This window comes from Tyto alba, unplaced genomic scaffold, assembly GCF_018691265.1.
Source record: "Tyto alba isolate M040663 unplaced genomic scaffold, T.alba_DEE_v4.0 Super-Scaffold_38, whole genome shotgun sequence".
NCBI lineage: Eukaryota > Metazoa > Chordata > Aves > Strigiformes > Tytonidae > Tyto > Tyto alba.
The window spans coordinates 35,278,503-35,294,198 of record NW_024881313.1 but is presented as its reverse complement, the minus strand read 5'-3'; the positions used below and the strand labels follow the sequence as shown (position 1 = coordinate 35,294,198).

General features: G+C 39.5%; 1 protein-coding gene across 1 annotated transcript in view; it reads left to right on the top strand.

Annotated features, from left to right (window-relative positions):
- The window catches only part of SCN5A (sodium voltage-gated channel alpha subunit 5), a 214,875-nt gene that overhangs the window by 183,524 nt on the left and 15,655 nt on the right, over positions 1 to 15,696 (top strand). Inside the window, exon 22 of the mRNA XM_042801945.1 lies at positions 10,707 to 10,829. Coding sequence (XP_042657879.1) covers positions 10,707 to 10,829 — 123 coding nt within the window. The remainder of the gene's footprint in view (positions 1 to 10,706; positions 10,830 to 15,696) is intronic.

Genomic DNA, 15,696 nt, shown 5'->3' with positions numbered 1-15,696 from the left:
CATCACCTTGGAGAAAGATTTCTCCTTCCAACCCTTTTCCCAGAGAGCCTGCTCTGCTGCTGTGGAGGCACGGGCTCTCAACAGCTTTAAGCAGTATTTCTGTCTGCAAAGTAGTTCAAGCAAGGCTCAGAAATGGATTTGGAGGCTAGATATCTCAAATTTGTTATTCAACAAGTCCAACAGGCATGATTTTGTAGATGCTTTTATGGAAGTAAAATAATATGCACGTTTCACAGCCCCCCATATCTTTTGTGAATGGTTATAACACAGCATTTTTCTGGTGTTTGCATGGAGCTGCTGAGTTTGTACCTAGAAATCTGTATTCCCCGTTGAGCAGCTCTCCAAATTTCCAATTTGCTGCCAAATTTCCTATTTGTTTGAGAACTGCTCATGGATGTTCAGTTACTAAATGCACCATCATTTTCACTGAATGCTTAAAAAATACAGATATTACATTTTCCAAGATAGCTTCCTGGAAAACACTTGCTCTAAGATTTCTACTTTGGATACTTCACTGCTAGACGAGTTGAGAGACAACTAGTAATCTTTGAATTTGAGATGAACAATTTAAAACAGTCTTTCTATCCCTAGTTAAAAACTGAAATGAATTAAATTATGCCCTTGTGTTGGATTGTCTTTAAGTGACAATTAAAAACTTGCTGTGTGAAGTAAATATTGATGGCTTATGATTACTTTAATTGTTTTTTCCATCTGTATTCCCTGTTGATTAGCAAGGTGATTTCTGTTTGCTTTACCAGTAATTACACAATCTGCTGTAATGAGTTGTTCTCAAACAGCACTGAAATCCAATTTATATTCTTGGGAAATTATCCTAGAAGGATGTGAATTTCATCTAGTTTCTGTTCAGAAAGGCACTCAGGAACAGAATGACAAAAATACAGCTGCGTTAAAGTAAAAATAATATAGCTTGTCACATGGAGAAGCATCTTAAAAGTGAGTTTAGTGCTCTCTGAGAGTTACCAAAAATCCATGGGTTACAATAGGGTACTATTACTTCCAAGTTCATTTTTTGACTAGTTTTTTTTCTAGTTCCTCAAAGCAATTGCTCACGTAAGATTTTTCAAGATGTCTCAGTGCACATTCTTCTGGGCCTCTGCTGATGGCAAAAATCTCCCAGATAACTAATAAGAAAGAGAATCCCTCTTCAGAAGCCAGGGAAGCTGATTTTGAAGGAAAAAAAAAAAAAAAAAAAAAAAAAAAAAGAGAGAGAAAAAATGCTGGTTTACTACATATTGGCTATTTCAGGATAAGTGAAAAAAAAATTTCCACATGAAGATGAGATAAGTGGTTTTGATGTGTGTTAGCAGGTCAGCCGATGCTGTAAATCTCCCTTCTGTCTCCTCACATTTTATCTCAACATAACACATGCAAAAACATCCAAATGTCTTGTCTTATCTTGGTTTGCACCTCATGTTAGTTACCACATAGATGCTAAAAGGAGAGCAACAGGACTTTGCCAAGTGGAAGCACAAGCTTGGTTTCAGACAAAGCACAGCTGGACAAAGCACACTGCAGCTGGAGGAAAAGGGACAGTCATCGAAGGTGAGGAGAAAAGTCCAGCAGTAAGAACAGCTCCACTGCCTACCTACACCTTGCAAAATGGTTGTAATGTGAAGAATTACTGCAATTACTGAAGAATTTCAATTACTGGGGGAGAATTTCAACTTTTGAAAGTGGTGTAAAAAACCCATCTCAACTCAGATTATACTCAACTAGGTTTACCAATCGTATTTATTTCTTGAAGTTATTTAAAGATGGAGCACATTTCAATGTCCTTTTTTAGAAGAATATGCTTAAAAAGAAAATAATGAATAAAATCCTGGAGCTCTTGCATGCAGCTCTCTTGGCCCCTTCCATTACTGTGAGTGTAGCAGCCAAATTCCTTATACAGTGATGTTCTCCCTTGCACGGAGGAACAGAGCTGGAAGGGACTGTAGACTGCGTTTAACAGCCCAGAGTCCCACACCCTCTGCAGGGACAGAGGAGGGTTGTCCTACAGTTCCTCTCCCTGATGACCAGCACCTTTGCAACCCCAACTGTTGCAGGCTGGGAAACATCTTCCCACCACCCTTGGGGCTCCATCCAGGATGGTCAGGCACAGCTCAAGAGACTGGCACCAGTAGGAGGGAGAAGGAAGAAACGAAGGGAGAGAAGCAGACTGCAGAGGGGTCAGGGATTCTTTATCAGGGGGAAGAGAGATCAAAGGAATTGGGATGAAACTTGAAAGCTGTTCCCCAGTGGTGTAGAGACTTTGTGGTGGCCTCCTACCCTGGTATGACTGGCTTTGGGGTGTTTTGTGCAAAGACAGTTGAAGATAATTCCTACTTGTAGTATGTACTCCTACTTGTACCATCATCCTTTCTGGCAGAAATTGGGGATCCTATAATTCTTCAGAGTCCCTCTCCATCCTAGCATATTCAATACAATAACAGGATCAATCAGGTTCAACAATCCAACTAAACAGAGATTATTTTCAAGTTAAAACTGTCATATTACTCACATCAACTTGGTATTTTTCATATTGATTTGGAATATCTGGGTAAATAAATGGTTTAGGTCATCAAGCAAATCCGGAACAGCATCTTGTGGAACCTTGAAGAAACAGGCCAAACAGATTTTTCCTCTTCTCTTTTTCCCTTTTTTTTTTTTTTTTTTTTTTTTTTTTTTGATCCTAATCCTGCCCAGAAATAAGCATGCCTTCAGCTCAGAACCTCAACTCCCACCAGCTGGGATAGAAATGCAGCACAGTTGATGGGGCTGAGCCCCCAGGGCAATGTTCTCTCAGTAATCACTATGCACACCCCTGGCATTGTAATGTTATCTTCAAATAATAAATAATAATCAAGCATATTCCCATCTACTTCTGACAACAACATTCAGCATCAAGAAGGTACCCTGGGATGAATTGTGCAGTGGTTTTGGAGATCTTTTAAGAGGAGAATAACTTTTCTCTTCAGCTGCCCTAAATCAAGGCGGTCTCGACATGGCATCTGGATGAGAAGCAGAATGTAGTCAATGATGAAGAAAGTCTTTTCCTCTAAATCCCAACAGAAATAACAGACTTTTCAAGGCAGCTCCACCCGCACGGGCACCACTGCTGCACCAAGGAGAAAGGCTTTGGGTCTTAGCAAAGGTTTGGCTGATCAAGGAGTATCGCATGGTCCCCAAAAGTCACAGAAATCCCTCTGCAATCCCTACCCAGTGCTTATAACTGGGACCTGAAGGTCTGACAAAGGTGTCTGTTTGCAATGAAAAGGTGATTTGAGACAAGCAGAAAATCCATTTGGAGAGGGTGGGGTGGGAAAACTGCAAGTCAGTAAGTCAGTTTGATGTCTCAGTGGATGTAAACTTGCAGCAGCAGGTCGTTCAACTCACCTTCAAAAATTAGCTGAGGTTTAATTCTTGATTTTCAGCCATCTGCCTTGGGAATTGACTGGAGTTGTTAGAAAAGCCTGAGCAGGTGTATAGGAGGTGACAGATTAAGAGAACAGTGAGATGTAAAGAGGCTCTTCTGGAAACCACCAGGAAGCAATTAGGATGCAGGAATGGTTTATTTAAAAGCATTTAAACCAACAGGAGTGGCACATGCTGTTTGCAACAAGGCTGCCCTCTGAAAAGGAAACATTGCCTTGAAAAGCATGGACATGAGGACCAGGAAACAAGCTGAGAAGCTGGAATATTAACAGAGTGTCACAGCCTTAGTTTGTGTAGTAAATGGGGAAACAAAAAAAAATAAAAAAGGAAAAGGCGTTGAGAAAAAAAAAAAAAAAAAGATGAGATGATGTAAAAACCTTTTTTAATCTGAGTTATAAGAAGTAGTGTTGAGCTTTCCAAGAGATAATTTTTGTTTATAATTAATCTAGACGCTCATGTAGCTCATCATATTTTCATATTTATAATACAGGAGAGCACTCCACAAGCAGCAATGAACTCTGCTGCCAGTGAGGGAAGCTGTTCATTAGCTCATTTGCAGACACAGTTTCATCTCCATGCCATAGACTAACTCCAGAGCAGCCCTAAGGAGTTCATAGTCTTTACCTGAATGTGAGGGTTGTGATTCAAGGAAACAGGTAGCAGAGGTTGGAATTTAGTTTAGGTCAGCTTAGTCTCTCTCTAGTGTCCTAATTTTAAGACTTTTCTGTAACTTTATGCCCTTTATTCATAACATGCAATTTCTGAATTGACAGGTGCAACCATAGAGTTAGGCATCTATATAGCAGAAAATGCAATGTCAGAGTAAAAGGTTAAAGTGATATTTTTAAAAAGTAAGGTGATAATAAAAGTCTGCTCAGAAATGGTAGATGCTAAAGAGAATGACACTCATTACAAGCCTGTTTCTCCCAACAGTGTTTCAGAGTGGCAATTAGAAATTCTATGTATTTTGATTAGCAAATTCTCCTTTCCCTGTAGTTTTTCCAGTTTGCATTTGGGGTGCAGACCTAATTTTCTTCCTTTTCAAATCAAACGGAACAACTTGGGACTGCAGGCCTCGCTCTTAAAGACACTGGGCTGCTGCTCAGGCTGTGAAGATATCTTTGGGTATCCTTGGCAGCAATGGACAGGAGAAACCAGACTGCATTGAAAAGAGGCACCCAAAGTAATCCAAGATCTCTTTCTTCTACTTTTTTTTTTTTTTTTTTTTTTTTTTTTAAGAAAGCACAATTAGAGAGTCAGAGACAGGTGTTCCTGGGGCACACAAAAAGCTATTTGAAAGCACTGGGGGCCTGCATTAGCTGAAACTGCTTATTTAAATAAGTGGCCAGAGCTTTCAACTCAGCTGCTATGTTCCCTTTCAGATGTCCTTTCTTTCCCCGCTCCCTCCCCTTTAATTTGAACAAGCAGGTTAATTTGATGAAATCCCTAGCTGCATAAAACATATGCTGTTGCCCAAATCAGGAAGGAGGTCTCCTCTTCCCTCTGAGACAGCAGCTTGCAGGGTATTGCTCACAGCCGTGTGCTGCAGCAGGCAGACATTTAGTAGAGATTTTTGTTGTTCTCATGGGTTTTAGGATTTATATGATCAGCCAAGCAGGATTTTTACTGTTGTTTGGGCAGAACTCCTTGTTCCCTGGGCTCTGCGATTAATTAATCTCAGTGGTGATCTGGGGTTAATTCAAAAATGCAGTCTATGCCTTTGAATGGTGCCACTCAGGTCTGCTTTCAGCTTGGTCCAGTGGATGCTCACTGGTTATCTGAAGTGATGTGCTTTTAGGCTGGTGGGAAAGAACGTGAAAAAGAGAGGAGCGGCCCCTATTCCAGCTCAAAGCCATTTGGAAACTTTGTCAGTCTCAGGTGAAACTCTGCTCCCAAAGACTGCACCCCTCAGATTACTGCCACCAGCATAATTTCATGGGTAGGGAATCTGTACATGCTGCTAATACACTATTAAAATGTATGCATATAGGAAGAAACCCTACTACTGTTATAAATACAGTATCTCCTTGGGAAAAAGAGTCTGTGATCTTTTGATTAAAGATAGTTTCCCTTGTGTGTGCTGAAAGGAAGCTGCATTATTGCACTTTCTGCTTTATTATTGTCTTTCTGCAGCTTTAAAATTCTCTTCTGACAGCTTTACTGGGGTTTACATTGGTTTACAACACTGATTTCTTTAGGCACTGTCAGATAATGAAGACATACGTTCCTATTGTATAACTTTATTTCAGTGTGTTCGTAGTGAACAATTTTAATAGTCCAGAAAAGCTGCATACCTAACAGATGAATTACTGTGATCACCAATGTGAGCACACGGGGAACCTAATATTACATGGGTGTCACCTGGGTACAAATACACAAGTCATATTTCTCATCTCAAGAAGGACAATATTCCACTAAAATAGTGAAACAAAAAAGTAGCAGTTACTGAAAAAATTACAGGACACTGGCTTTCAAAACACCAGCCATGGGTCTGATAATCCCCATGGCTGGTATTTCTAGTGTTAAATGCAGTCACAAAATTTACAAGCTCTCATTTTTTACTTGAGCATAACAGAAAATGGCAAAATGAAAGCTGTGGGGTTCATTTATCTCTCTCTTTACCCAGCTCCAGGACACTGTCATACAAACCATTGTAAAATCTATATAGAGAAATTCGCATATAGAAATACGTAGTGATATAAAAATACAGAAATACAGGTCTAGAGGTATATAGATATATTTATAGTTATATTTATAAATACATACATAAAACTATGTCTGGGCAAAGAAAGTAAGAAACAGGAGTAAAAAACTTACCTAAATGTCGGGATCAAAGAGATCAACAGTCCCTGCCTGTCTACAATGGCAAGAAGAAACCAAGGTGTGCAGGTAACATCATCGTGGCTTTGCTTGAAGCCTGAGCTTATCTGGGAAACTGCCATTGAGCTGAGCAATAAATAATGACTCTTTCAGGGTTTCCACTCTTTTGGAGTGGAATAAATTTTGGGAAGTTGCTGACAGTACTGAGGCTGGGCTCTTGTTGGGCTGCCCTGAGATGATTTGAGGAAAGAAAAAGGGAAGAGATGCCAAGTGGTTGAAATCCTAGCCCATGCAATTGGTGAGATTTTTGCTGTTAATATATGTGTAGCAGGTTTGCATACACCAATTTATAAGGATCACCCTCTTCCTTAGGGACCTTCATTGCCAGACGGGTTATACACTGGCGTTCATGCTAGATAGAACATTCCTGTGACAATACTGTCCTGGGGACTTCAGAGGCACCAAATGTACAGCAAGTCCAGGGGATAAAGAACAGTCTAGAGTTAAGATGGAGGATATTATTACTTGAATAAGTTAAGGATAAGGAAGGTTTAGATGGAAAGCTGTCAAAGCTTCCTAGTAAGATCTAGCAGATTCTGGAAAGGCTCTCAAGGGAAATGCTAGAAACAGGGCATCTGCAAATTAGAAAAATAATAAGGCTTCTTGGGTCAGAAGAAGTGCACAGGAAGATGAGAGACTCCATAGCTGACCTGTTAGCACACATGCCATGTGAAAAGTGAAGGTGAGGTGAAAGCTCAAGCTCAAGAGCAAGTTGTGCATTTTATGGGAAATGATTCCAGGCAATAGTGACTCCTTAGGATTGAGCTGCTCTCCACAATGTTACAGTGCTGCCTGGTCTTCAGAGGTATTTTTTTCTGAAAAACCTACAAAACTATTTGCGAACAGATACTGAAAAGATTAGAAGTGTTTGCCATATTGTCAATCTGAAGGTTGCGTTGACCCTGGAGTTATTTTCTGTGTACCAGCACATTTCTGATACCAAGCAGAACACAAAGCAGAACCTTACAGTAGCTCTGGGCTGCACAGCCTTGTAACAGAAATAAAAAAAAAAAAAAAAAAAAAAAAGTAACAGAAACAGCTGACTTCACCTTTTGCTGTGATTATGTGGGACAGTCAGCACCAATTTTGAAAACTGCTTGACTTTTTTCCTAAAAATAGCCTTCCGGGTCACTTTTAATCAAGTCCAAATGGCCAAGTCTCTGCGTTAGTAATTCTCACATAAATAAAATTTGACGGGGATACCTTCAAAACCAATATCCAAGCATTTAAACAAGTTGTGTCAAACTCAGTTCTGATTCCAGCCTTGTAAATCATTGCCAAATATCACACAGCTTCACAGCTTAATCCGCTGAAGAGATATCTAATGCTGTGTAAATCTGTGTCAGGAGGACAACAGCACCTGTGATGTGTTTCAGGGTGACATTTACGGCACTCTAAAGAAAATGGTAATCAGCTCAGATCTGAAGTCTGGTCTTGCAGGATTTGAACAGAAGATCTTCTATCTTGATAGAAAGGGGAGTTATAGGACTTAAATCCAGGATGAGGGATCATGCAGATGCCCGAACCAAGTCAATTTGAAGACCTTGAGACAATCTGACTTTCAGTCATTGTGGGTGATGTTAGCAAAGAAGGGTGTTGGGTGCTCTATATTTGATTAATTTTCTTCTAAATCTCTACATTCATTTTACAAATTAATGAGCTTTTCTTGTTATGTTAGCATATGGATCTTGGTTTCTGTCACTGAGCATGTTACCACTGAGTTGTTTTTCTTATGCCTCCAGCCTTTCTGTATAGGAAGCTCCAAGGCTTTGTGGGGTTAAGTCCATTTTCTGCACTACATTTTCCATCAAAGATAGAAATATGTGCCACAGTGTTACTCCTATTGTAATATCTCAATAATGCCAGTTATATTACAGTTTTAATATTACTTATTTGAACGGCTTTAGTATATAAGTATGCTGCACATCTGCTTACTGCTATTAGACAAATCATAGAATCAAAGAATTGTAGAATGGTCTGGGTTGGAAGGGACCTTAAGGATCACCTAGTTCCAACTCCTCTGCCATGAGCAGGGACACTTTTCACTAGATCAGGTTGCTCAAAGCCCTGACCAAATCCTTCGATCTTTTCTCATTATTTAGGCAACATTCAATGGGGAGAATGAATGAAAGGAGAAGGCTTTGGTCTATATGTTAATGAAACTTCAGAGTACAGGATATAATCAAGACGGGTAAGAAATAGGGAAGATAAAAAATGGGTGCTGCCTCAGTTTGGAAGCGTTGGTGAGTTTAAGATGGTTTTTAATTCAAACCCAGATTTTCATCTTTAAATGTAATCATTGATTGAGCGGGATTTAGGTGGAAGAAGCATGTCAAACCTATAGCATTACTTTAAAATAACTTCTTAGGTTTGTTCATGTCCCAGGTTCATATCTGCTTTCTTGGAGATGGAAGCAAAGGCTTCACTGGTGATTTTTATCTCCCCAGTGTCTAAGGGGCCTAAAACATCAGATCATTAATCCAGTCTGCCTGTTTACTCTGAAGTTTTTGTAGCACACACCATTAAAATGCAGAAGTGTTTATTAAGACCTTTCTTCCATGTCAGTTGTTGGGTCACTGCTGTACACAGCAGGTGAGTTTGTGTCACACTTTGTTAAAGAGTGACATGGTAAAGCATGTCATTCAGCCTCTGTGCCACTTCATCCTCTGCAGAGATGGGCTGTCTTATCCCAGCAGATTTCCAGCCCGTTGCAGTGAGTCCAGGCTTGGTGTCTCTGAGACCTCCTGCCCTTAGGCTCACTGTCACCCACATGCCACAGTAAAACTATCAATAGCTAAATAATTTAACAAATTGAACAAGTTTTACAAAGATGTTTAACTGTGTAGACAGCACTTATAGATAAATGAATGCATATTCAGCAAAAAGGTTGCTCCGTAGAGGACACTAGATTGCGGCTTAGGGGACCAGGCTCATCTTATCCTGCTTTATCATAAACCTCATGGGTGACGCTGGGCTGGTCAGCCAACAATGGAGTTCAGAGGAAAAATCATCCCCTCCTAAAATAAAAAGGAAGATTTCCCACCAGAGCTGTCTGTCTTCATAGGGGAGCCTAGAACTTCCTTCTACATTAAGCACCTATTTTTTATGTAGTGTAGAAGAACCCCTGTTTTTAGATTTAGCTGCTATCTTTAAAATAACAATAAAGTACAATCCTTCCAGATAAGTTTTGCACACTCACACTGGTGAGTGTGAGATAATCAATACTATGATAACTGAGGTTGTGAAAACAGCTAAAATAAGATGGGAGTAAGAGAACTGTGATGAGCAAGATGCATAGGTGTCTCTCTTCTAAGAAAATAATATTTCATAATATGCGTCAATTAATTTTAGTTCTTTTTTTAATACATGCAAATTGGTATGATACCTATGGTGTTGGAGAGCTGTTTGTTTCTCACTCTCTGCTTGATAAGAATTCAGTCTGTGAACACTGATTTGAGCATGCAGAACCCAATTTCTCCATGTGTTTTTTAATCTGATCCATAATCTCTACTGCTATGTAGTTCACCCAGACTCCAATTCTGTGCCTGATAGCATCCACATTTCTGACCAGCTGGGCACTACCAAAGCTCTGAGAACATGAAGCACATTGGATCCCCTCCATGCTGTCTCCAGATTTGGAAATATATAGTTTATTTCAAAGAAATAGTCTTTGAGAAATATGAACTTCAATGCTGAGCACCTGTCAAGTTTTCTTCTCCTTTAGAGGCTGTGCAGAAACCAGAAAAAGTGAAAAAGTGCAGAATCAGAGTGACATGTACATCATTCTTCTAGTCTATGGTATAAAGTCATGTCTGTCAGCAATCTAGAAGACTTGTTTCTAATCAGTAAGTTTAAGATTAGTAATTGAATGGTAATGCTAAGATCTTTTATCTCTGCTGGAAATGGTTAGAACTTACAGGTGCTTTCATCCAGAAAGCCCCAAATTATAACACTTACATGACTCATATTTTCAATAGTGGAAGATACACACACCTTGAGGAGTGTACAGGAAACCTACAGAACCGGCATCACAGAGAGGTGGTTTTGTAACAGTGCTCTCCTCTCACATCCACTTTGTGCAAGCTGACATTAAGATGATTTCTGTGTGCTTAGTTAAAAAGAAAAACAACAACCTTGAAAGTCTATATTTCTCTAAATTTTGCACTGAAGCAGAAACAAGGTCTTGTGAGTTGGCAAGAGTTCTGTATATGTGTTGATGTCAAAATCTCCTTTTTTTTTGTAGTGGTCTAATTTCACAACTTGCATTTACCATTTTTTTTTTTCCAGTGTTCCACTAACCAGCCATATCTTTTCAGGAGGAAAGTCAGAAGAGAAGGAAAATGGCGGGAGTGTACTACCAAACTAAATTTTTGCTTTGTGTCTCCATTCAGGTTTCTTTAATAAGCCTCATTGCCAATTCACTTGGTTACTCCGAGATGGGTCCCATTAAATCCCTCAGGACTCTTCGAGCTCTGCGACCATTAAGAGCATTGTCACGATTTGAAGGGATGAGGGTAAGAGTATATAAAGCATTGATCGAAGCTCAACTGTGTGGCATCAAGCACATAACAGGGAACTGTTGCATGTGGTTCTGTCTTCATTTTGTCTGCCAAATAAAATGCATGATAATGCTGTATCAAAACAACAATATCAGAAATCCCTCCTTTGTCTTGACTGCAATTGTATCATTACAGCTTTATCCTCTGGTGAATTTAATGATAAACTAATCCTGTTGCCTAACTTGTCATATTGTGCTTTAAAAACCAGCTTTTTGGCCAAGAAAGCATCTGGCTAACAATTACCTCTCAATTACGAGGCATATCAGGGGAATAACCAAGCAACAAGTTTGCTCTCTGCTTTTGACATGTATTAAAATGAGACTGACTGAGAAAGTTCTTAAGGACTTTTCCACTAATAATTAAAATGAATATAAGAAATGCTAAAGATAGGGAAAGCAGATGAATGACAATATAAAATCTTCCCTTTGAACAGATTGCAGTTTTAATGTGTAATGTTAGGATTAACATTAAAACCATGTAACTTGTGATTTTTGTTCCATCTTGTACATCCATCTCTTTCCCGTCTGCACTCCTTTTCCAACATGGCTATATTCACACATCACACCTGTTTATTTTGTTAAGTCTACCTGCTAGACTCATCAATTATTGTCCAGATAAGCACTTTATTTAACTCCTTGCACCATGCATGACTCGTAGGTGGTGGCAACTGTGTTCTGTATGAGCTGAGGTTACTAATCTTGCAGATTGCATAGCAAGATAAATCAAATCTCTTAGAAAATCATATGTAAAGGAATTTACATCTTCTGATGATCCCAAATCTCTCTATTAGGCCAATGAAAACGCTACAGCTTTCATACTGAAGTATATAAAGGGTAAAGATTTCCTGTGGACAAAATTTTTGTCCAAATCATCAGTGACTAAAATGTGTAGTTCATGCACTGAGCTCCCAGCAATTAACTGTTCTCATTGCAACACCTTTGCAGTAAGACAGACTGAAGGGTAGAGAGCCTAACGACTGAGATAACCCAGGAAATATGGTGATAGAGCAATTTATGAAAACCTTGTACCCATACTTTGCCTCTTCTATGGATGACCAGAATTGGGGATTTATATCTTTGTCAAACAGACCTTGTGATGATCTAAATCACACTATTTTTGTGGATGAAGGTCAGACAAATGTAGTTGCAGACCACTCTTCTCTGTATTAGTACTAAGACAAAAAGATTCAAAAGGCTCTATTCATCTGGGCACCCAAACCTGAATTGCTTTGTTCACCACACTGTTTTCAGCAAACACAGGAAATATTTTAAATGTTATTCACAAAATAAAACAAAAGCAAACTGCAGATCCTCAGCTGGTACAAAGTGAAATTATAGTACTGATGTTAATTAAAGTTTTCACTTCTGTGTCATCTGATGACCTCACACCAAGTCTTTATTAAACATTGGCAAATTGAGCAAAAGGTGGTATCAGTGAAAGTTTAACTACCAGAGTGATTCGTGCACGTACTTTCTCAAATCAGTTTAAATCTGGCTTACGAAGGCTTAGCTTTTACTGGTGGATTTGCAAGTTCAGGCGAAACCCCTTTAACATATTATAAACTGACATAAGACTCACGACTTTGCATCAGTTTAACTAAACTGGATTCAAACCTGAAAAGCAGTGAGAAGGCTAGCCCAAAGCATCAGAAAAGTGAGACTGAAATAGGAAGGAAATAAGGTGAAGAAGTTCTCATCTCTATCTGAGAATAGCAAGAGGTTGGCTTAGTGGCGATCTTACGTGGCATCAGCCCAGCAAGTTTCCTTCATACCCCTCTGACACCTGTAGGCCCCCCTGGTCCCTGACTCAACATCCCTTTTCTTCCCTGTACCGCTGCTGCAGCTGAAATATATTCAGTCATTCTGAGCTATCGGAGGTAGTCAATTAGCTTGTAAACTGTGATAAAGTGTAATTGAGAATACGTGCTATTGGAAAATCAAATCATTTTATTTTTAGTTTGTCTAACTACTCTTAACACGACTAGGGACAGTTAGACCTTTCATTATTAGGAGTTCATATGCTCCAAAATGCACAGGAAAATTGCTGGTGCAGTGATGGATTAAATAATGATAATGTTGAGAAGCAAACACTGACAGTAAGAAAATAATAATAGTTGCTCTATTATAATGTCTTATTCTTGAATAACTGAAAGATCTCTGCATGGCTAGAACAGGACCAAGAAAGTTCTCATTTATACTGCAGTAAGAGACTTATTTCATTGACTCTGTACCTAAAGTTTGGAAACAATTGGTCCTGAGGCAAAGGCACAGAGTAACACTTGGATGGCCAGGAGGACCTGTTACCGTCAGCCTTCAGTCCTTTCCCTGTCTTCAAACAGACTGGGACCTGTCTGAGTGACACAAGTCTCAGCAGCTCCCATCCCATAAGACATCTGCAACATAAGGCTGAACTACTGTCATCTTGCCCCTCCGTTTTTATGAAAGACCCCAGTAAAACCAGTATCCCACCTGACTTTTACCGTAGACCCTGGGGGTTTCCATGTACGTGACACCACCCTGCCTCATCCACTTCTTTCCAGGCCATATTAGAGCCCAGTGTAAATTAACTTAGGTCTGCCTGCCCCAAATCATGAAGTCTCCCATGTTGTCTCATCTGTTGCCCATCAGAATTATTTCAGAGGTGTCACTTCCCTGCAAGTTTCTTCCCAGCAAGGGAGGTTATTGCAGTATTTTAAAAGGATGAGTGGGATGATGATAGATCACTTAATGTGAAAATGATATAGGCAAAGTCATGGTGAGGCTGCTACAAGATACATGCAGGAAAGAAATTGCATAATTAATGCTAGTTAGCATGATTTCATGGGAATAGTTCTTGTAAAACTGATACGGTCCTTTGATTTGATTACAAATTATGCTGATGACGGTAAATGTGCTGATATAATATCCTTAGATTTCAGAAAGAAATCTGATATCATGAGACATGATGAAAACACGAGCTTTGTACCAAACCAAGTAAATATATTTTAAATTAATTTTAAAAGGGTGACAGATCTCAAAAAGTAATTGTAAACAGTGATGACACTGTAAATCTGGTGATGAGTGTCTCAGGGTGAGGGCTCCTTCAGAATGAGAACTGTCCTTAATCTGGACTTTAACAGCATCTAGAAGAAAATATAAAATCTTTGCTGACAACACACAAAGTGAGCCGAGTAGTAAGTGATATTACAGATAAGGGAATTATACTAACTGATCTGGATCACAATGAAAAACGAATCAATTGTACAACATGCATTTTAATAAAACCACATTCATCATACACCTCGGGAGGAAGAAAGCAGGTCACTCTGGGGGAAAACAACAGCTGAGAATGACCTAGGGACTGGGATGACTGTTCAACAGGACACAAGCTTTTGGGCAGGTCAGATAAATTAGGTGACCATTGCGATCCCTTACTATGCAGGGAAATAATCCAGCAAGCAGAGAGAGAGGGCAGTGCTTCAGGATTGGCATTCCACCAAACTGCTGGAAATGGGGTGTTAAAAATGAGAAAGTCTCTGCAGGGAGCTACGAGCATGATTAGAAATATGAAGGAACCATGACAGTTAGAAAGAAGCCCTGTTTTTTTAATTACCCAGAGCAATGATTGGTGGTAACTCACCTGCAGTGAAGATGGGAATGACAGGAGAAGATACCTAACAGCAGATGACTAGTGCCTCAAGTACAATAAATTCAACCTAAAAATACAGCACCTGTTTCTAACAGTGAGGGTAAAGGACACCAGGAGTAGATTATCTAATAATAAATTTTTTGTCCATTATTTGACATCATGACACTGTAAGTTAGGTGTTTTTGCAAAAAATGTGTCCAGGCTTGTCTAGTAGTTATAGCCTGGGCCTGAAAGTACAATGGGAAGCCTGGTAGGCTCTGTTGTAGCAAAGGGAGGATTAACACATCGTGCAAGTCTATTTCTGGATTTAAAATCTGAATCAGCTTCAGCTGAGGAGGTGGCCTGTGAGATCAGGAGAGCTGGGGGCCAAACACAGGCTGTAGATTTACACCACTGTGGAAGAGGGCAGAGGGCAGCTCAGTTTCTAGGCTATCTCTAAAGAAGTCATCTGGAAGGTGGTTTCACCTATAAAGGTATTGATGAAAACCAAGAGGTATGAAACCTCTTCTTATGCTAGGCTATATATATTGCTCTTCCTAGATGCATCAGAAACTCAGTCTTTTCCATGGAAAGGTTTGCAGCTGAGCTTTTAGCATGAATTTATGAAAATAATTTGCCTTTATATATCCAGGTTTTTAAGTCCTTGCACTTGTCTCAGTGCAAATCTCAAGTGCTTCCAGCAGACCAAAAGGCATCAAGGTGGTGTAAGAGCAGAAGCAGTGAGAGAAGAATGAAACCCCCCTGTTAATAATTAATTCAGAGAGGTGTTACAGGATTTGCTCCAGCCTCATGTCTTGTTTTGTTATGTAAAAGCTATTGAACATAATTCAACAGGAGGAAAAAAGCAGGATGCAGGCATGGCCATCACTTGCACTGCTGAAACCTGCATGTCTGTGTCCTGTCACAGGGCTTGTGGGTGGGAGCTGGTTTCAGCAGCATATGTAACATAAGTGCAGTGGCCTTGTGCTGGCATGGATTAAAATTGAACAAAAATATTGTCCCACATAGCAGCAAATGAAAGCTACTTCGTCAAGGGATGATACTATGTCTAAATAAGCCCTTGTTTTGGAAATTATTTAGCATTTTGGTTAACACAGTAAATTTCGTCTTAAAACAACGACGTTAGAAATCCAAAACTGAAAGATAAAATTAGCAAGAAAAAAACCAAAACAGACAGACATTGAAAAGTCATCAG